At 57.9% G+C, this 22,375-nt stretch overlaps 1 protein-coding gene and 1 long non-coding RNA gene across 8 annotated transcripts in view; one reads left to right on the forward strand and one right to left on the reverse strand.

Annotated features, from left to right (window-relative positions):
• The window catches only part of CBFA2T3 (CBFA2/RUNX1 partner transcriptional co-repressor 3), a 114,146-nt gene that overhangs the window by 60,352 nt on the left and 31,419 nt on the right, over nt 1-22,375 (forward strand). For 2 of the 7 annotated variants that reach the window (XM_075939858.1, XM_075939865.1), the window contains exon 1: nt 18,494-20,491. The exons of 2 other annotated variants lie outside the window; for them this stretch is intronic. In XM_075939858.1, the coding sequence (XP_075795973.1) occupies nt 20,467-20,491 (25 nt within the window). In that variant the 5' untranslated portion in view covers nt 18,494-20,466. Of the gene's footprint in view, nt 1-2,267; nt 2,756-18,493; nt 20,492-22,375 lie in introns of those variants that run through there. 3 more of the 7 variants (XM_075939860.1, XM_075939857.1, XM_075939862.1) reach the window with 3 other exon arrangements.
• On the reverse strand, nt 5,139-10,402 carry LOC142831035 (uncharacterized). Its single transcript, XR_012906624.1, has 3 exons — nt 10,282-10,402; nt 9,364-9,466; nt 5,139-8,807 (listed from the first exon to the last, which is right to left on the reverse strand). It is a non-coding gene; the product is annotated as an uncharacterized LOC142831035 (long non-coding RNA).

A 22,375-nucleotide genomic window follows, 5' to 3' on the forward strand; every position in this document is an offset into this window, starting at 1 on the left:
TCGCCCCACCAGCCCTTGCCCTCCTTGCCCCCACCTGCCCGGCAGGAGCAGATGGTCCAGGTCTGTGAAGAAGCCCCCCAGGCCTGAATGGTCCCCCCTTGGCCATGGGAAGTTTCTGTGGCCCGCACAAAATTCTCCGTCACTTCCACACTCTAGGGGCGCCCACCTTTCCCCAGCTCCTCGGGCTCAGGACGTCACTCCCTGCGGCGTGGCGAGAGCTTGGAAGAGCCTCTCCTGGGAATATCCTTCCCCCTGTCTATTAGCAGTGGCAGAACAGGCGTGCTAAGCTGGCAGGGCCATGCGCGCCCATTGGCGACCGGGCAAGGTCAGTCTCATCCGGATGAAGGATGGTAAATTGCGATTCATCGACTAGTCGATAGGCACTTCCGCATTCCTGCCGCTGGGGCTCTTGTACATTTCAAAGGAGGAATGCGGATCTCTGCGTACGGGGCCAGCAAGAAGTCCTGCTGACTCTGGGCTGCACACGGGTGCTTGCGTTGAAATATACAAGCGTCCAGCTCTCCTGGACTCCCCAGCTGACCCCGGGCTCCCTGGCGCTGCCCCTTTGAAATGCCGCCTTGGAGTTTCAAAGCAGCAGCACCACACAGCTGATCCCCGGCTCAGCTGTGTGGCATTGCCACTTTGAAGTACTCCTCCCCTCCGAACCCCGTTTGCTGCCTCTATCTGATAGCGGCAGCAAGGGGGTGGGAATAGACAAGCTGACAGACTAGTCCTTCACATCCTTACTCTGGATCCTGGTTGCTGCACAACACGGTCGTGCAGAGAACTCTTGGCAGCTCTGATCTTAGGTTGGGTCTTGAGGTGAGTTCTGCTTCCAGGTCTTCCTTCCTTCCTCTTGCAGTTCCTTTTGGCCCTTCCTGCTGGGCTCCTTCTTGGACCCCGGTGTATAGAGTGACACTTGAGTCGTGCTGTGCTAGACCTTTCCCCAGGGCTACTCAACACACCGCCCGTGGCCCATTTGTTTGCAGCCCGTGGTACGGTTTGGGTTTACGTGGGTGTGGCTGCGCGTTGGGGTTCCCCTTGATCCTGCAGCCCTGTAGCCGCAAGAACAGACTCCGCCAGCCAGTAGAACAGAGAGGGGTTATTGCTTCTCTGGGATACAGCCCGGCACAGACGTGACATGGCTACGAGTCAAAGCCAGGATGCCTCAGACCCCTTGGGTTAGGGGGTCCATTGGTGCCCCCCAGACCCTCAGTCCTCAGCTTAGGTTGTTCCCTTCATGTTTCCCAGCCAGCAACTGACCCCTCCCCCAACACCTGGTGTTCGTCTCCACCTCCCTCCCTTTGTCTCTCCCCTGGGAAGTTGGGTGGCCAGGTGTCTGGTTCAAAACCGGACAGTCCAGTATTGGAGCTTTCTGTTCAGGAAACAAATTGAGAAAATAGAGCTGTCCAGTATTTTCTAATAAGCTGGGATGTTGATTGTGATGTCATGGCAAGTGTGTCCGGTATGTTCTAGATAAGCTGGAACGTCGATTGTGATGTCATGGCAAGTGTGTCCGGTATGTTCTAGATAAGATGGAACGTCGATTGTGATGTCATGGCAAGTGTGTCCGGTATGTTCTAGATAAGATGGAACGTCGATTGTGATGTCATGGCAAGTGTGTCCGGTATGTTCTAGATAAGCTGGAACATCGATTGTGATGTCCTCGCAAGTGTGTCCGGTATGTTCTAGATAAGCTGGAACGTCGATTGTGATGTCCTCGCAAGTGTGTCCGGTATGTTCTAGATAAGCTGGAACGTCGATTGTGATGTCCTCGCAAGTGTGTCCGGTATGTTCTAGATAAGCTGGAACGTCGATTGTGATGTCATGGCAAGTGTGTCCGGTATGTTCTAGATAAGATGGAACGTCGATTGTGATGTCATGGCAAGTGTGTCCGGTATGTTCTAGATAAGCTGGAACATCGATTGTGATGTCCTCGCAAGTGTGTCCGGTATGTTCTAGATAAGCTGGAACGTCGATTGTGATGTCCTCGCAAGTGTGTCCGGTATGTTCTAGATAAGCTGGAACGTCGATTGTGATGTCCTGGCAAGTGTGTCCGGTATGTTCTAGATAAGCTGGAACGTCGATTGTGATGTCCTGGCAAGTGTGTCCGGTATGTTCTAGATAAGCTGGAACGTCGATTGTGATGTCCTGGCAAGTGTGTCCGGTATGTTCTAGATACGCTGGAACGTCGATTGTGATGTCATGGCAAGTGTGTCTGGTATGTTCTAGATAAGCTGGAACATCAATTGTGATGTCATGGCAAGTGTGTCCAGTATGTTCTAGATAAGCTGGACCGTTGATTGTGATGTCATGGCAAGTGTGTCCGGTATGTTCTAGATACGCTGGAACGTCGATTGTGATGTCATGGCAAGTGTGTCCGGTATGTTCTAGATAAGCTGGAACATCAATTGTGATGTCATGGCAAGTGTGTCCAGTATGTTCTAGATAAGCTGGACCGTTGATTGTGATGTCATGGCAAGTGTGTCCGGTATTTTTGTTGAAACCATCTGGCAGCCCTACTGGGAAGAGCTTTGCTAACTGCCCAGGCTGGGCCTAGGTGTCTGGGCCAATCCACATGTGGGTGAGTCAGTGGAAATCGCACATCACAGCGCAGGGAGACCCCGGGTCACAGAGCAGACAGCCCCCCCACTACATCACAGTGGGGCTCACCATGCAGCCCGTGGGTGGGATCCTTTGAACGTGGCCTCCACTGGGAACAGGCTCCACAACGGCGAGGCGTCTCCCAGGCAGGGTGATCACTGACAGATGCCAGCAGGCGGGCTGGCTGGAACAGGCGGGTACAGGGTATCGGAGTTTCTAGCCCCCAGGGAGGAGGTGCGGGGGCATTATGGGAAAGAAGCTATTTGCATATATTTGCATATATATTTGCGTGTAGATGCAACCACCCTGGGCATGTGCTGTGAGTATCACGGTGGCCCCGGGGATTCCAAAGTTGAGTAGCCCTGCCGGACCCCACTGTTTGACTTCAGTGTTACTCACCACCGGTAGCATCCTGGGGGCGAAGTACCTAACCAACCAGAGCCCGCCCCCTGAGTTGATTGACACCTCGCACAATTAATTACAGCAGCCAGGGACCATTCAGGAGCAGACAGAGACCCCCCCAAGCAAACAATAGGAAGAAGAGGCCCATGGTCACCCAAGGAGGAGGCCACCCCCCAGCTATTGACCAGCATTTCTCTTGGCCCATCTCTAGCTCTGTTCCTTTATCGGGTGCTAGTGGCCTGAGGACAGAGTCTCCTTCGGAACAGCCTGGCCTGGCACTATTGTCATGCAGCAGAATGGGAGGGTGGGACTCCCTGCAGACAGCGAGGGGCTGCTGCCCTTTCAGCCTGCCTGCCGACGAAGGCCTAGCCCTGGGGCGGGATCCGGTTTTGGGTCCGGGTCTGCACACAAGTGAGAAGCAAAAACCCACCCTGACCCCTCAGCCCGACTGAGAAGGAGCAAGACCCGCCCCACATTTCCCTCCCACACCAGAGCCTCGGGGGGCCCGGGTGGGGAGATTTTGTGTGCTCCAGCCCCACAGGAAGATGGCAAAGAGGCCAGAACGCCAGCCCAGGCTCCCCAATGCTTGGCGGGGGGAGATCTGAGCCTCAGGGGCTGGAGCCAGGCACTCCAGGGGGTGCATCCAGTCCCTGAGCCTTCGGTTTACCACCCCTGGCCTAGGCTCTAGCCCAGTGGTCCCCAACGCGGTGCCCGTGGGTGCCATGGCGCCCGCTGGAGCACTTATGTGTGCCCGCCGAGTGATCAGCGCTGGCCCAAGCCCTGGGTGTGCAGCGCCTGTGCAGCGCTGGCCCCGGGCACCCTGCAGCCCCAAAAGGCTGGAGACCATCGCGTCTAGCGCTTCTGCGAGGACTACAGAAAAAGGCCATATCCTTACAGTTCACGCTGCCGAGCTGGGGCCCAAGGAAGGATAGCAGAGGTCAGCCCAGCTGTGCACCACAGCTGGATATAGGAAGGCCTGATCCACCACTGCCCGGCAGCATGAGCCTGCCAACGCTGCCCTTGTGATGTGGGACATGCCGCCCCCGCTGTGTGCTGGTTAATGACCCAGCAGGGGCCGGGCAGTGGAGAATCAGGCCCCGCAAGCCCTGTCCGCAGGTTCCCCCAAAAGCTTTGCAAATGGGCAGGGCAAACTTAGCAGTCGCGGGGGCGAGGGGGGGGGGGATCCGGGAGTCTGCAACACAAACCAGGGCCCAGTCGCCCCGCCGGACCACTCCAGCCCTGCAAAGAGGGGGCCGGGCGCTGAGCCCCCCCGCAGGGCTAAGTGGCGCCAGGCCGATTGCCCGGGTGTGCGTGAATCAAAAGGGAATCTGAGTTTTATTAGACAGTAGCTTCTGTGGTGCTGCCCCAATTATTGTTGTAAAACTGGGAGGGCTGGGATGTGGCTGCCAAGCCCAGCAGGAACCAGGCCGAGCCCCGCTGGCGGAGGGTTAAACGCCCTGGTGTAACAAATCGAGGGCGTTAGGTCACCCTGGGGTGTAGGGGGCGATCTCTGGATTCGACATCTGATTCCCATCCGGAGGTGAGGGGAGGGAGGGGCGGGGTGGACCAGCCAAGGAGAAAATGCTAATCCTTTTATTTTTATATTATTACTTATTCATCTGGGCTGCACGGCCCCTAATGGAAACCAGATGCAGGAAAACAGACTCAGCCCCCAGTGGCTGGGACAAATTACCCACAAGAAAAAAAATTCCAGCAGAGTTTGAGTCATGTCAGGGAATCCTTGCCACATGTAGAACTCTTGTGGGGAGGGGGCTTGAGAGCCCCGACTCCACCAGGCTGCAGACATAGCTGTCAGATTGTATGGGGGGTTAAATTGTGTGCACATGGCTACACACACACACACACACACACACACACACTGTGCACATGGCTTTATTAACTAATACACATTGTACACACGGCTACACACACACAGACTGCACACAGCTTCATTAACACACACACATGCACTGTGCACACAGCTTCATTAACACACACACTGTGAGCACATGGCTTCATTAACACACACACTAACACTGTGCACACAGCTTCATTAACACACACACTGTGCACACATGGCTTTATTAACTAATACACACACACTGTGTGCACATGGCTACACACATACCTCACACAACTTCATTAACACACACTGTGCACACAGTGTGTGTGTGTTACTTCATTAACACACACACACTGTGCGCACATGGCTTCATTAACACACACACTGCACATGGCTTCATTAACACACACACTGTGTGCACAGCTTCATTAACTAACATGCAGATTCATGCACACACACACACACACATTGTGCACACAGCTTCACACACACACACTGCATTTTAGCTCACAAAGGCCATGCTTCCAGGGCAGAAACTCAGCCAGACGTGGTAGCCAGCAGATGCTGTGCCAAAAATGGGGAAAATTTGCTGCAGAAAGGGCCCAGCTGAGATACTAAAATGGGTCAGAGTGCGCCTGCGTGGATGCGGTCCTTAAACCACCTTAAAAATGACACTGGTAACTTTTCAAAAACAAATGTAAAGTGGGATTGTCAGGGGACTGACATGAAGAGTGAAGTGGCCAGACACCTATACGCTCCATCCCAGCCTTCCTCACTGATATTACAGCTAACACTTTTGGTTACTACAGCCACAGTGGGTCTAAAAGCCTACGGCCCCCTTCCCTGGATGGGCTGTTGGCTTATTTTTTATATTTCTCAGTGGAGATGCTAAAGATACCCAAGCCTAGTCAGTTTCACGGCCATTCTGCTTTCTGGTCAGTTTCATTTTATAGTTCTCATGCACTCTGTGGGTTGCAAACACAACAAGGAAATGTTTATTGCTTTCAGAAAAAAGTACCACCATTGTTTGCAGTCGAGTTTGTTTAGCTCAGTGGTCCCCAATGTTGCGTGGCTGCCGGGCGCCCGGGGGCAGAGCCACTCACGTGCCGGGCACACAGGGGCGGGGCCACCAACGAGCCATGCGCCTGGGGTCGGCACCGCGCATGGGCCGTGCGCCCAGGACCACCCACGAGCCACGCACCCCGGGCCAGCACCGCACATGTGCCCTGGGGCCGGGGCTGGACCTGCCCACGCGCCCCAGGCCGGCCCTGCTCATGTGCCACGCGCCGGGGGCGGGGCCAGCCCAGATGTTTCAGCAGGCGCACAGAAATCCCCCGGCGGGTGCCATGGCGCCTGCGGGCACCGCGTTGGGGACCACTGGTTTAGCTTGATGGAAAGTTTCCTCTTGGTGATAAATTGTGGGAAAAACTTGTTTGTATCTACCTCACATAGTGGTGCCCCCCCCCCCCCACCTTTAAATGTCAGGATTTGGGCACATGTACTGGAAATATGGGCTCAACAGAGGACCATGAGAATGTGGATAAGAATATGCAAGACCCTCAACCAAAGGCAGGGCTAGACACCACTAGCTTGGCCACCTACAGGAAGGAAGCTCGCAGGTATTTCAAGAGGCGGGTGCACTCAGCCTGTGGAACTTTAGCCGGGGCGTTGCATTATCCCCCACGCAGCCTGCGACTGCTCTGTTCTGCGTCCTCAGTGTATCGGGAGGTCTTGAGGAGACCTCTGGGAGAAGGGTGAAGTGGCCAGTGCCTTGGGAAGCCCTGGCGCTTACAGATGAGAATACGGCCTGGCACCCTCTCCCGGCTCACGTGTGGCTCACCAGGATGCTGGTGAAGAGGTGTTTCATTAACTGAGGTGGCGTCAGACTCGGGGGCCCCCTGGCTGGCAAGAGAAGAGTCGGGGAGCTGCACAGCTGAAAGGCAGCGGGGAGCACTCTGATCCGTGTAGCCACACGTTGGACTTGTCTCTGAGCTCTCCCCAGGTTGAACTTTACTCGGTTTCATTCCACCTGAATGGAGTGGAAATGCCCGTGCGAGGCACCACAGCCGCCCCTGCTAACTCGACCAGGGCTCCTAGGGCGAGGGGACATGCAGCACAGCCGCTAGCTGCGGTGGGTGAAGATGGGCTGGGCTCGTCCCGGGGGGGTGAGCTCTTCCCGGGAAGAGGCGGGTCGGGAAGGGCTCACCGGTCCCTCTGCAGTGTGTGGGTGAGCTCCGGGCGCCGCCGTGCCGCACTCAGCCAAGTGTGTCGCCAAGCATGCGTGGGGCAGCTCAAAATCAAACGAGTCTGCGGCCAGGGGGTAGGAGCAGGGGTAACAGATTTGCCATTTTGACAGACGGTTGTCGTGGCATCAGGCCGTGGCGTAATGCACCCGCACCCCATCCTGGCAAGTCGCTGTGCAGCCGTGGGCAGTTCTTCGTACCAACCCGTAGCCCCTGGCTTCCCCGCCGTTACTAGGGCGGGGCGGAGGATGGCCTACAGGAGTGGTGCCGAACGGCTGTGGGGGAGTCGTTTCGGTGCCCGTTGGACTCGTAACCAGGTGACTTGTGGCCTTTCACGGATTCCCACGGATGGAGGGTGGCCAGTCTGGAACAGGCCGCTGCCACAGCTCCCAAGAATTGAACATGGGGGCTTGGCTGTAATGCATAGAAACCGTTCTGGGCTCTATCAGCTGTGGCAGCATCTTTTAAAAGCAGATCGGGGATTCTTCGGCGCTTCACCGCAATGGCTCTGCAGACAAACGCGTGTTCCCATGCCAGGTCAGGGGCTTCCCGAGGAACTCGCAGATTGCAAGGCCAGAAGGAACCGTCTCAGCTGGGGAGCGTTTGTGCCACGAGAGGGGGACGAGAGCGTGCCGGACGTACCGCCATGCGTTCCATTACACAGGCACGGGTCTAACTCGTGCCTGCACTGCACCCCTGCCACGGTCCGTGCACCATACGTGTGCACACAGTGACATAGGTACATACCCGCCATGCCGTCTGAGTGACTGCAGGTACAGGGTGGTACAGGTTGGACCTCCCTGGTCTGGCACCCTTGGGACCAGACCAGGCCTGGATGAGGGATTTTGCCAGGCGAGTGGAGGTCATTTCTGGCCCCCCTGCTACCAGCCCCCCAGGCCTGGCCCAGCTGCCAACTGGAGCCTGCCACCAGCCCCCCGCTGCCCTGCCAGCCCCCCTGGGCTTCCCACCTCGGTGGGCAGCCCAGCTGTGGCATGGCAGGCTCCCGACCCCCTGCCAGCTTGCAGGGGTCCCGGTCACAGCCGGTCACCAGGACTCTGGTCCTGGTACATCCGTGGTCCAGCTGGTTCTGCCTGTTCAAGGTGGAATTTGGCTCCTCGTGTCCATTGGGGCATGTGTCTGTCCCTGCCTGCGCTGCGGGCCAGCACAAGGATGGTCACAGCTGACGGTCTCCCACGACCGCGACTCCCAGCAAATGGCAAGGGCTCAAAAGGCCTGGCAGGTGTGTTGGCTGGAGCAGAAGCCAAGCAGAGCAGGACACTGTGTCTGGGGTGGCAGGCAGGGAGATGGGGGGGTGCTCAGGTGCCGATGGACTGACACTCAGAGTACGCACACCTGCGCGCGCACACTGGCATAGGGACAGAGGGACAGAGGCCGACACCCGGTTTCCCACTCTCCCTTTACGCCTGTGATTTCAGCCGCACTGGTGGAGGAGCGAGCTGTTCGAGTGTGAGCAAGAGACTCACAGCCTGGCCCGTGTCTGTACCCATGTGCAAGCGTGCTAGCTGTCTGCAGTCCCCGCTACACACCCAGCCCCGCACAGATACCCTGCCCGCCTGCGTTATAAACACCACGGCCCCTTTAAAACTCCCCGGTCTCTGCAGATGACAGCTCCCTGGACAGGCCGGGACGTCTGTTGGTTCCCATCTGCCGCCGGAGGCTCTCAGCTGCTGTGTGGCTCGGTGCTGTCACTCAGCCTGTTATTTATAAAGAAAGCAGGAAACGCATGGAGCTCAGTTTTCCCTGCCAAGCCTGGTTCCCAGGGCCCGGCAAGTGCAGGAATGCAGCCCTTGGGCGGGAGGGGCACGCCTTCACGTCAAGCCGCTCCCAGAAGCAGCGTGGCGAGGCGGTGGGTGGCAGCTCCCTGGTGTGGTTACTACCAGAACCCCATGTTCCAGGGCTGGAAGCACAGAATCGGGGCCCTCCTCACCAATGTTCCCTGTCATTTTTTTTAATCCACGTGCGGAATAAATTTTGTGACATGCGCCCAGGCATGTGCAGATGTGCACCACCCCTAGCGAAACAAAACCCAGCAGTGGGTGCTCTGCTAATCAACTGAGCGGCATGGGAATCTCTTGTAGGTGGCACCCAAAAGCACAGCGTACAGGCAGACACTGCTCCTGACCCGGAACTTTACTAACACTGATTGATTCCTTTTTGGCAGCACCCCTCCTTTAGACCACTCTCCGCTCCAACTCTCCCTAGCGTGGCAGGGCTCAGAAAAGGCACTGTGTGAAAATGACCCCTGCTTACCTCCCAGCCCTGCTCCGTGTCCTGACCAATGTGTGTTCCAGCGCTGTCAGCCAGTGGGGCAGATCCTGGGCAGCTGCAGGGGAGCCACGGGGAGCCCGGCGCCCTGTTGGGAGAAGAGACACAGCTGAGAGATGGCTGCTTGCTGCTGCTGTCAGAGGCACTGAGCCGCTGGGATGCTCACTTGGGGCCAGGTTGCGAGCCCCTGCCTATGCTGGTGGGCGCGAGGAGCCCCGTCCTAGTCGAGCGCCTTTTCCAGCCCTGCATCACCCGTGAGATGCCCATCACCGCAGCGTCGGAGCACGGGGCAAATGTCAGCTGCAACCCAACGATCGGTCACCTTGTCAGCTGCAGACCACACAAACCCCGCCTCCCTCTGGTTCCCCAGCCCACCATAAATAGCTCATTGATTGTCCGCAGCCGAAGGAATCATCCGCCTGCTGCCCTGCGGGTAGATCAGCAAGGCGGGGTTGGATTGCAGCCGAAGCCCATGTTGAGGGAGTAGTTTAAGCAGCTGAGTAGGACTCAGGAGCTCCCGAGCGCTAACTCTGTCTCCAATTGCTGCCTCCCCCCTGCACAGTGTGCCTGGGCCCAGCACTGCGCCGTGCCTCAGTTTCCCCACCTCGTCATGGCGCTATTGCTGCTCTGACTTACCTGTCCAGCAGCGCAGCTCTGTGCCTCAGTTTCCCCATTTGGTCATGGCACTATTGCTGCTCTGACTTACCTGTCCGGCAGCGCTTCTCTGTGCCTCAGTTTCCCCATCTGGTCATGGAGCTCTGACTTAACCTGGCTGGCAGAGTATCAGCAGCCCCCTGGCCTAGCCCATCATCCACAAAGGCGCTATTGCTGCTCTAACTTACCTGTCCGACAGCGCTGCTCTGTGCCTCAGTTTCCCCATCTGGTCACAGAGTTCTGACTTACCTGTGCAGCAGAGTACCAGCAGCCCCCTAGCCTAGCCCATCATCCACTGAATGCCAGCAAAGTGCTTTGGACATCTCGCCCTGCCTGCCTCACAAACACACCCGCTCATCTGAGCAGGAACAAACCAGGCCAGTGGCAGAGTGAGTGAAGTCAGCTATTTTGGAGCCATGGGCGGGGGGCGGAGCAAAGCAAAATACGATGAAAGTCCAAACTGTGGAGTGGAATCCCTTTTCCCGGGCCTGGGAGTGAAGATGGCCGGAGTCACCGGGCTGACGTTAATGGAACTCCTCCGACACGCACCAGCTGAGGATCGGGCCCATTCCGCTTTCCCCTAGGAGAACTCTGGCAGTTTTCAGGCCAAAACCCTGACCCACGAGGAGTGGGGCAGAGCATGAGGCGTTCCCTGGCTCCAATGGCTGAGGGATCTAGCACGAAGCCGTGGCCGTAGGAGAGGGTGGTCGCTGGCGTGCCGAAGCTGTGAACAGCCGACTCTGTCTCCATGGGAGATGTAAGGCAGTGCCGTGGGGCTGCCCCTTTTCAGCCCTGCCTGTGTCTTTCCCCCCCAACATCTCTGCTTGGGACCTCCAGATCCTCTGCTGCTCGAACGTCCACCACCTGCCCCATTGGGCCAGCGTCCCTGGGCCGGGGGGGCCCGGATGAGCCCTCCTTGGGACCAAAGGCTGCTTTTCAATCTCACCTGATTTGCCAGAGAAGTTGGCGCCTTCCCTGGCGATCAGGTGAGCCCGTCGTGCTCCACGGCACCTTGGCTCCTCTAGGCTGTGGCCCATTCAGCCATGGTGGCCTAGGGCAGTTTCTCAACCAGTGGTACGACATTTAGGGGTACTCGAGAGGAGTCTGGGGGTTACGTCGGCACAACTGACATTTGGAGAAAACTGAATTTTTGTGTCAAGTGTTACAGCGCTTGATTATTTTTGTACTTTTTAAACCCCAAAATTTAATCTCCCGCCCGGCTACAATTTAAGTTGCTTAAACAAATGTGTTGCAATGGTAGAAAAAAATTTTGTGTGTCTGAAAACTGTAGGTACTGGGGGTACGTATAATTTTTGTTTGTTTGCTTGGAAAAAGTGATGCTTTATAAAAAAGACTGAGAAACACTGGCCGAGGGAGTCGTCGCCCTGAGCCGTGGTCGGGGAGGTGCGGCTTGGGGAAGGCTGAGCGAGAGGGAACGTTGTAGGCTCAGACCCGGTTTCCGTGGGCCACACCATGCGGTAAAGCGCAGAGTAGTTACCATCCGCCCAAGGCAAGTTGGTGGGGCTCCTGGCGCACGGAGAATTCATCTTTCTGCACCCCCAAGGTACAACAATACTGTGGCCTTTCTATGGCTATGTCTAGACTGCAGGCTTCTTTCGAAAGAGGCTCTTTCGAAAGATCGCGTCTAGACTGCAGGCGGATCTTTCGAAAGAGAAATCCGCTTTTTCGAAAGAGAGCACCCAGCGAGTCTGGATGCTCTCTTTCGAAGACGGCCTCTTTACATTGTAGAACGCCTTCTTTCGAAAGAGGAACTTTCGAAAGAAGGCGTTCTTCCTCGTGAAACGAGGTTTACCGCCATCGAAAGAAAAGCCGCGTTCTTTCGAAATAATTTCGAAAGAACGCGGCTCGAGTCTGGACGCAGGGGAAGTTTTTTCGGGAAAAGGCTACTTTTCCCGAAAAAAACCCTGAGTCTGGACACGGCCTATGAGTGCTAGCGTGGGAGACAGCCGGATCCCAGGCAGGGAGAAGGGGCCAGGCCTCTGTGACTCGACATGTGAAAAAGTCCTTGCTTCTTGGGTGAGTGACCCCAAAGCCAGCGGAGAAAACCGCTACTCTCTTTCGTTTCCTGGCCCCGAATGCCAGGTCTGTATCAACCCCCCGTTTCCCATCTCTCTGGGGGCATTAGATCAGGCAGCAGCTGGAAGTCAGCTGCTCCACAAGGGGTAATTGGTTTGGCAGTGGCAAGGGATAGCTCAATGGTTTGAGCATTGGCCTGCTAAACCCAGGGTTGTGAGTTCAATCCTTGAGGAGGCCATTTGGGGCAAAAATTGTTACAGATGGTACTTGGTCCTGCTGTGAAGGCAGGGGACTGGACTCAATGACTGTGAAAGGGGATTGACTTTGCAAGGTAGAGGTGAAACTCTCTGGAAAGTTATCTCCCAGCTCCTGCAAAGTACGCCAGGCCTGGTAATACCCAGCACCTTTTGCTCCACTGTAACATCCCTTGTTTGCAGAGGTCTGTTTTTCCCTGGCGTAGCTATGCCTACCTGGGCTCTGGTCGATTTCACTCAACCCTCCCCCCCCATGCAACTGCTGAGCGAGGTAGTTGCTTCTTTTTTTATCAGCCGCTTCCCGCTCCCACGCAGTTTGCTCAGAGCAGTGCTCCCCTTAATCCTGGCGAGGCGCTGGCCCTAGGAGCAAGTCCCCGAAGGCGATGCGGAGACGTGTACATTTGCATTGGTTTGCAAGCCACGGCTTTGCCATCCCAGCCCAAGGGAAGAGTCTCCGAAGTTGATGGATGGTTTCTTGCTTGCCGGCGGTGTGTGCTCTGATTTAATGAGCCTGCTCCAACCCTGCATTACACGCCCCCCTTCGGGTTCAGATGTTCTGCTTTGAAATAGCGCCAGACCTAGTGATGCACCTGAGACAGGGAAGTATTCGGGAGTGCCAGGAAGCAGGGCTGGCGGCGTGGTTACCCTGGGGTGAGACCGGTTAAGATTTTTCTTAGCGTTTTAAAATGGCCTTTTGTCAGAAATGGAAATAGCGGTCAGAAATGGTCTTTCCCTGAGTTTTCAGCAAAACCACAAACAGCAAATATTTGGTTTTCAGGGGAGGGGGGAGGCTTGCTCTTCTCAGTGGCCACAGGGCGAGAAGGGGAAAGAAACAAGAACCAAACCCAGAACCCATTTAGCTCCAAACACGTTTGATTTTGGGGACACCGTGGGTCTTATTGAAATAGACAGAAACGGTCTCCTGTTCCCATCCCGCGGAATGAACGTGGGTTTGATGCTTTCCCGCCTGGCGCCTGGCGCCTGGCGGCTGGCGAGGGCTGGATGAGCGCTGTCCGCGTCACAGCTGGTGCCGGGAGCCAGAGCAGAGCAGTTGTGTGGTGAGAGCAAATACACGCTATGGGAGGCGTCGGAGGCCTGGGGTCTACCCCATTGGCCCGGGCCCCGCCTAGGAGCCCGTCTGGGGGCTGGCATGCACGGCCCTCTGGGAAAGCTTGATGTTGAACCCGAATTCAGCTTTCCAAGCACATGGGTGAGGAACACGGGCAGCTCCCCCAGCCTCCGCTGACTCTGCCCCCTTCTTCGGCCACCTCCCTGCCTGCCCCTGCTCCCCGGCTTCTCTGGGTGACACTGAAGGGCCATGGTGCACGGGGACAAGGGAGAGAGTCAGGGCCTCTAGCGGGGAAAACCAGTCTGTTCGTCAGGCAGGGACCGTGTTTGTGTCTGATGTTTGCACAGCGCCTGGCACCAGGGCTCAGGTGGTACCGTAATGCACCTAATAACACACAGCGCCTGGCACCAGGGCTCAGGCGATACCGTAATGCACCTAATAACACACAGCGCCTGGCACCAGGGCTCAGGCGGTACCGTAACGCACCTAATAACACACAGCGCCTGGCACCAGGGCTCAGGCGGTACCGTAATGCACCTAATAACACACAGCGCCTGGCACCAGGGCTCAGGCGGTACGGTAATGCACCTAATAACACACAGCGCCTGGCACCAGGGCTCAGGCGGTACCATAATACACCTAATCACACACAGCGCCTGGCACCAGGGCTCAGGCGTTACCGTAATACACCTAATAACACACAGCGCCTGGCACCAGGGCTCAGGCGGTACCGTAATACACCTAATAACACGCAGCGCCTGGCACCAGGGCTCAGGCAGTGCCGTAATACACCTAATAACACGCAGCGCCTGGCACCAGGGCTCAGGCGGTACCGTAATACACCTAATAACACACAGCGCCTGGCACCAGGGCTCAGGCAGTGCCGTAATACACCTAATCACACACAGCGCCTGGCACCAGGGCTCAGGCAGTACCATAATTCACCTAATAACACACAGCTCCTGGCATCAGGGCTCCTTGGTCATGGCTGGGACTTAGGTAGTACCATAATACACCTACTAAAATACAGCGCCTCGTACCAGGGCTCCTGTGTCATGATGGGGGCACCCAGAGTGAAGCGCAATACACCTACTAAACATTAATACTACACTTCTGAGAAAGGTTGGTCTTGGGCTTCAGGCTCTAGACTGGGACTTGGGATAATTCCTGGCTCTGCCACAGACGCCCCGTGTGACCCTGTCACATCATTCGATTTCCCTGTGCCTCAGCTCTTCCAGTGACATGGGGAAAGTGCTACTTCGCTGGGGGCGAGGAGGCTGCCTCAGGGAAGGCTTGGGAGGGACCCAGCTGCAAAGAGGGCCAGCACACAAAGCTTGTGAGCATGGCAGGGTCCCACCTTCCTCTCCTGGGCCCCCACCGAAGCAGCCTCCCCGATTTGGAATCAGTGAAGCCAGTGGGGTTTGGCCGGGGCTCTGCTGCGAGCTGTGCACGGTGAGGGGAAGGACAGCTGGAGACGGAGGCTGCAGCCCTGGCTCCTTTCCAAAACTCTCTCCTCAACATGTAGCCCCTTTGTCTGGGGAGAGCTTTCCCCCGCCATGAAACTCCCCCCGCCTGAGCCGGGAGGGGGCAAGTGTTGGGGCTGGGGGAGGCTTGAAGTGGGGGAAGGGAGAGGCGAGGGGCCTATAGCAGACAAGGCATTCACTGTCTGGGAAACTAATGACCCCTCCTGGAATAGTGCGCGGCTGTTTGCATTTTCGGAGTGACTTCAGTGAACTGGCCGGCTAGCGGGAGGGGGGCGGATTCGGGGTGAGGAGCCGGCTCTGCCTTTCATGTGCTCTTGGAGCTGACTGGTCCCTTGCTATCCCACCGGTGGGGATTTCATCTGACCGCCACTAATAAGTAGTTAATAACAGGATTATCGCTCGGGTGCTGGAAGAGAAAGGGAAAGAGCCATGACCGTGAACTTTCAAAGGACTTTGGGGCACGGGGAAAGAGCACGGACAGTAGAACTGGAGACAAATCGCCCTAAGAAAGAAACTGGTGTCTATGGCTCCATTTCCCTAAATTGCTTCACTCTTGTCCAATGTTCCCTTGAATTGTTTCCACTCCAGTGTGGAATAAATGTTGTTCTATGCACCGAGGCATGTGCAGATGTGCACCACCAATAGAAACACAGGCGGCCGGCTGTGGGTGCTCTGCTAATCAGCTGGGCGGCATTGGAATCTCTCCTGAGTGGCCGCCCAAGCGCACTGCTTAGAGGGCACACGGCTCTTGTCAGAGTCCCCAAACCAAAGGGCTTAGCCCAGGATCTTTTGGTGCATGACACTGGCCAATGAGAAGGCATCTGTGCATGCGCGTCCGGCTCTCTGAGGGTGCTGCACTTATGACGGCGTTTGCATCGTTCCGAGTGTGTCACGGCACCGCGACTCCAGTGTGAGAGCCGGGGGTTCCGAAGCGCTTGGGTGTGCGAGTGCCTAACTCGCGTTGTGTGATGGCTGCAACCACCGGCCCCTGCGAAACGCATTGGCCATTCTGCATGGGTGGTTGCCCTGCCTGCCTGAGCCCCGATATTGTGTCGCTGGCCCTAAATAACACAATGTTATTTCCTGGGACTTAAGGCAAAACTCTGCATTTCCCAGGGTGTGTCTAAACTACATGGCTCCATCGATGGAGCCATGTAGATGAGGCTGATCGGCAAAGGGAAATGAAGCTGCGATTTAAATGATCGCGGCTTCATTTAAATTTAAATGGCTAGTCTGGACGCTCCCGCGCCGATCTGAAAGCCCTTTATCGACCTCCCCGTTATGCCTCTTGGGATGAGGTTTACCGGAGAGGTCGATAAAGGGCTTTCATGTCGGCAGGGGAGCATCCAGACTAGCGCGCTGAGCCGACAAACAGCCGATCAGCTGTTTGTCGGCTCAGCGCGGTAGCCATTTAAATTTAAATGAAGCCGCGATTATTTAAATCGTGGCTTCATTTCCCTTTGCCGAACAAACAAATCTACACGGCTCTGTCAACGGAGCCATGTAGTTTAGACATACCCCCAGTTTGACAGGTAGGGGGGCTGATGAGCTCCAGGCTGCTACAGCTACCCTGGAAAGGGGGAAGAGCCTGCTTCCTGCACTGGTGCTGCTGGATGGCCTATGGCTTCCTCCCTGTGGGCAGAGGAGTGCTCCCAGGCTACAAAGGCTGAGGCAAAGTCACACCCAGAGAGGCTAAGTGACTTGCCCAAGGCCACAGAGGGAATCATTGTCGGAGCTGGGACTAGAACTCTGTGTGTGCTAGTGAGACACTCCTCTTGGCTGCCTGGCAGGTGGAAGGACAATGCAGCCACTGGCTGGGCCGGGTGCAGATGCACCCAGCTCAGCCACACTGGTGTAGACATGCGTGCTGCTGTGGGGGCCTGGCAGAGCAGGGCGGTTTCCCATTGCCATGGCGCCGGCGGCAGCATGCTGGCTGTGCACGCAAGCCCTGGCGGTCATTCCAGAGACACGTGTCCCCGGCTGGTGCCATTTATAAACAGCCCATCTGTGCGGGAGATCAGTCACACGCGTGTCGAGGCCGCGAGTAGCATGCGTGATGGGCGCCCCGCGGAGCAGCCATACAGATGCTTATAAGCACCCCGCAAACCTGTCATGCACAGTGCAGGGCAGAGTATCAAAACATCTATTAATGATCTGTGAGCTCGCTCTAAAGGGGGGGGACGTAATACAAAGCGTGTCCCAGCCGCGCCTGGGCTGCTCCAGTCCACGCAACCAAAGAGCCGCCGTGTTTCCCACCTCTGCTGCAGCGGCATATCAGGAGCATGGGCCTCAGTTTCCCCCAGAACCCGGGAAGGTCATAGCTCAAACCTTCCCTGTGCAAACCCCGATAACATCCCGCTCTGGCTACGACCCCGGCTTTATTTAGCCTCGACAATGCCCTCGCGCCGGGATCAATTAGTCTGACAACAGTTGCAATGGATGAAGAATGCACGCTAGAGTCGAGTTGATCGCCGGTGCCCGGGTGCCAATAAGCCCCCGAGTTCTCCTGGTCCTATAAAGGCAGTGACACCTCGAGGAGACGCTTCTCGGCCTCCAGCGAGGGGGATGCTTTCCTTCTTTGGCTCCCACCCGGGCTCCCACAGAGCCCCCCGGACACACGGCTCTTTGACAGGCTCGGGCAGCTGCCCCTGCACTTGTGCCAGGCCATCAAACTCCAGGGCACCCTCTCCAGTGGAGGAGAGAGAGAAATGAACGAGGCGGCAGCTGATCGCAGGAGCAGGTGCTCTCACGCAGCTAGCGCAGAGGCTGCCCTGTTGACTTGCTTCCTCCCGCCCCTTCCCCAGTCCCAGCCATGTCCCGGGCCACTGCAAAGCCTCCCCCGAACTGTGCCGGGAGTCCCAGGCAAACCGCAGCCCCGTGGAGATGCCGAGGAAGGCCGCGCGAGCCGTGGGGCACAGAGCGGAGCCGTCACGGAGGGCACCACATGGCCGTAGCCCCCTGCCCTGCACAGGCGATCGTCATGGGGTTCACCTCCGTGGGGCTGCCTCGGGGGAGCTCAGCCCAGGACTTGCCGCGTTTCTCCTAGTGGGTCGGGGTGGTCCCTCTTCCTGGCGTAGGGGGCTTGGCCCCCCATCCAGGCTGTTGTGTGTTTTCCCCCTGCCGGGTCTCACTGGACAATCTGCCCCAGGCAGACTGCTCTTCCACTGCCCAGACAACGCCCCTTTCCTGGGGGACTGGTTGGGGAACCCAGCCCATCCAGGGGTCCGGCTCACGGCCAAGGTCAGCTCCATCCCAGACCTCACTGCGGTTTCCCTGCTCTGCTTCCTGCTCTGTCTCCGGGAGGCTCCCTTGTCCATCACCCGCCTGGCACCCCCTGCGATCTGTCGGGTTGGTCCTGGGGCACCGCTGAGAGGTGATAAAGTCTCACCGACTCAGAACAGGTCCTCCCGGTCCCGAAGGACCAGCCCCAGGCCCGGGTCAGTTCAGGGCCGGCTTTAGGAAGTGCAGGGCCCAATTCGAACCAAATTTTGGTTGAGAAAAAAAAAAAAAAAAGACCCAGCACACAAAGAAACAAGTCACAGCCCCTTTAAATCCCGAGCTGCAGGACCGAGTCCTGCCTCCAGCCAAACCCACGGGCCGACGCCCCCTCCGCGGGGCCTGATTCAGGGGAATCAGGCAAATCGGCCTAAGCCAGCCCTGCCTCAGTTTACACCTCAGATCTTACCCAGAAGAGCCGGCTGGGCCAGTCCTTTAGCATCTACACCAGTGGTCCCCAGCGCGGTGCCCGTGGGAGCCATGGCGCCTGCCGGGGCATTTGTGTGCACCTGTCTAGTGGCCAGGGCCGGCCCGAACTATTCTTGCACCCCCCCGTTCCGGGTGCCTGGTGCATGTGCAGTGCCACTCCCAGGTGCATGGTACATGCATGGCCCCACCCAGCCCGGCAGCCCCAAAAGGTCGGGGACCACTAACCTACACAGTGACGGGTTATTAGTGAAAGACAAGGTTGAGAGTGGGATCGGTAAGGGAAGCACGTTCCATCCACCCGTCACCTGGCGCAGGCTCGTAGCAGAGACGGGACGAGCTGCCGGCTTAAAAGTCCCTGGAGCCCGTCCTGTGCTCGGCCGGGTCAGCAAATCCTTCCCGGCCGGCTGTCCCTAGCAAGGGTGCTCCTGAAGCCGACAGCAGGAGCGAAGACCGAGATGGAGGCGCCCTCGGGATCCTTTCGTCCCCCTGCCCAAGGGCGGGAAATCCCCTGTTCTCCTGGGCGAAGGTCCCTCCCAAACCGGAGCTGAGCACACGATCCAGGGGCCTGCCCACGGTTTTCGTGCAAGCGGCCGTGGCTGCCTGCAGGTTCCCAGCCACGTCCCTCAGAGGTTTATTGCAACCCTTTGTCCGGGCAGCCACTGACTGACCCCCCCGCACAACCGGTGGGCGAGGCCGCTGGCTCCCAGAGACCATTTACATACCAGCCCAGCGCCCGTATCCCCAGCGCTGCGCACAAATCACACGCACGAGCGGCACAGACAGAACCAGCAGAGCGTCAGCTTTCACTGGGCCCCTCCCTCAGCACCAGAGCCAGGGCAAACCCACGGCAGCGGGTGCCACAATGAGCCGCCTGTTCGCAGGAACATCCAAATAGGTGACAGCCCCATCCCCAGGGCCTCTCCCCTCCCTCTAGATTTCTCCTTCTTTCCTCTCTAAGCCCTCTTCCTACGGGGCTGCCTCTCCCCTTGTTCTCCTTCAGGGGTTGCCTGTCAGGTTACGGAGCCTCATTAACTCTTTCCAGGCTGTTGGTGGCAGCGGTGGGGGGGGGGGGGACCCACCATAAGGAGATTGCAGCGAGAAAATTCGGTAATCACCCTCTAGCTACAAGTTATCTCCCTGAAGGAATACCAGCTAATTCGAGTTAGGGCTTTAAATCAGAATCCCGTTTCACTGCCGCCTGTAGACGCGGGTAGTTACTTCGGGCTAGTCAATTTTTAAAATGGCGACCGGCCGGGAACATGCAAATCAAGCACGGGATATTTAAATCCCAGGCTTGATTTGCAATTCCGGTCGCCCTCATTAGCCTCCCTAGATTGATCTAGGGGGCTAGTGTAGATGTACCCTAGGACAGGTGAGAAGTGGAAGGGACACGGTTTATTTCCAGTGATCCGGAGAAGGGTTATTCACGGTGAAGGCAGTATGGCTGGTTCTTGCAGTGTTGTTGGGACTCTCGGGAGATACGGTGTTTTCTGAAAGCCCCAACTCCTCTCGTCCTGCAATGATGTCACAGTTTCGGCTCTCAGTTTAAAGAAAAAAAAAAAGGTAAATTTCCCCTCTCTCGGTTTTGGAGAAAAGCCGGAAACCGTATCCCAAGTGACCGATACAGGCCAGAAACTAGGAGGCAAAAAAAGGGAAGCTCATGTTTATTGTGGTTTTTCAAGCTGAAGTTTCGGGGCCTGGCTTTTTGGGTGCGAACGAGGCGGGACGGTTGGATCCTCCCCGGTTGCTGTGTCTGGGTGCGGCTCCCGACGGCACCAAAAGCCCATTTCGCTGTGAATAATCGTGGGCTGACGGTGCCATTTCCGGCACGCCGCCCATCAGTCATGGGCCACAGCGCTGCCTCCCAGCTGGCAGCCCGGGGAGAATGCCAGTTCCTTCCCAGCTGGCAGGTAACCAGCGAGGAGAGAGCTCTGACTGTGCGACAAGGCTGGGGTCTCGGGGAGGAGCCAGCAGGCCGCGTGCAGGTGTGACGTATCTAGGGCTCGGCGTGCGGGGGGGAGGGCTGGGCAGAGCAGAGGGGGTGTGCTAAGAAGGGGGGGTCTGTACAGATTCAGCATGTGGACTTGTGCGTTCGTACGTAGGCGGGAAGACACCTGCCTGGCAGGACGTCCCGGGGGGGTAGGTGGGTCTAGAATACGGCCTCGTGCGGCTGGATGATTATGCGTAGCCTACGGTGCTGTGAGTATGGGAGGGAGGAGAGCTGGCAGCCCTCGGGTGGCCGGGCGGGGGGGCCGGCCCTGCGATGGGCACACAGTGGCAGGACCCAGGAGCTCTGGATTCCATTCCCAAAGCCCGTTCCCAGACTGGCCGGGTGAATGGGGCGCCTTCCCTCGGGCTGAGACTGGGCCCAGATCCCGGGGTGGGGGTGCACAAAACTCACCCTAAGCGGGCTGGCTCCCACCCTGACTAACTGCGCTAACCACTAGGCAGCCACGCTCTCTCGTCCCTGCAAGCCTGAGCATGACTGTGTTGCCTGCTGGTTAGAGCAATCGCCCAGGCTTGGAGCCTGTCTCCCTGCTCCAAGGAGGCTCTCCTTATTTATGCCCAGCACAACAGCGTCAACAGCCGAGGTGGCGGGAGCCCCAGGGCAGGACTGCCCAATGGTTAGAGCATCACCTGACTCAGCAAATTCCTTCTTCTTCAAGGGAGGGGGTGCTTGAGCCCGGTGCGGGGGGAGGTGCCGAGATCCCCCATCTCTCAGCTACAAGAAAGCTGAACCCCCAAGAACCAGGGTAGAACTAGGACATGGCCTTTGGTGATTCCATAGCAGGGGTGGGCAACTATTTTGGGGTCCGAGGCCACTGACCCACAGAAAAATCAGCCGGGGGCCGCACACAAAATCCCCTCCCTGACGAGGCGCCCGACTGAGGAGAAAGACCCTCCCCCACACGTCCCTCGCACACCAGAGCCTGGGGGGGGCCCGGACTCATAGATTTTGTGTGTTCCACCCCGCAGTGGGGTGGGGAGGGGGCTGGAGTGCCAGCACAGGCTCCCCAATATAGCGGGAGCCCTGAGCCTCGGGGGCAGGATTCAGGCAAGTCAGGGGGCTGCATCCAGCCCCGGGCATGAGGTCCCCCACCCCTGCTCTATAGGAAGCGCCTGGTGCACCGTGGTGCCGCCTGACACCTGCAGACGTCTCCTTCCGCCCTGCGCCCCCCTGGGTCCCTGCTGCAGTGCCCCCTCGGTCTGAGCCTCGCCCTGCTCCGGAAGGAGGGGTGGGACGACCTAGGCTGAGCTAGGAGCAAACGTGCTCCCCTCCCAGCCCCGAAACACCAGCTCGGGGGGGGGGGAGACTCCCCGGCGTCCTCCTCAGCCCAGGGATCTGGCCCCGAACGGTGCTCGTCGTGCCCTGGGGCAAGTGCGCCGGAACCCGAGCGCCTGTTCCCCGGGGGGCTTTTGGAAACGTGGCGGTTCCGCCGACAAACGGGTCGGTTCCCCCGGGGAGGCGGGGCCTCGGCCCAGGACGGAGAAGACCCTGAACTGGGCACGGGGGGGGGCCTTTTGCTCCGAGGGTGGCGTTCGCGTGGCAGAGCCAGGCCTGTGCTGTGTGAGGCCGGGCTCTCCTTGCGCCGGTGTGAATCAGGAGTGACTGCCCTGGTGTAAACGGGGGGAGGGGGGGAGGGCTAGGAGAGAGGCGCCCGGAGTGCGTTTGGATCGTCCGCCCCGCAACGCGGTCTGCGGCGAGACGCCCCCTGCCTGCAGCCGGCGCCGGGTCCGCGCCAGGCCCCAGCCGCCCCGGCCCACGGCACTCACCCGCCTCTCGCCCTCTTTGC

Source organism: Pelodiscus sinensis, chromosome 12, assembly GCF_049634645.1.
Source record: "Pelodiscus sinensis isolate JC-2024 chromosome 12, ASM4963464v1, whole genome shotgun sequence".
NCBI lineage: Eukaryota > Metazoa > Chordata > Testudines > Trionychidae > Pelodiscus > Pelodiscus sinensis.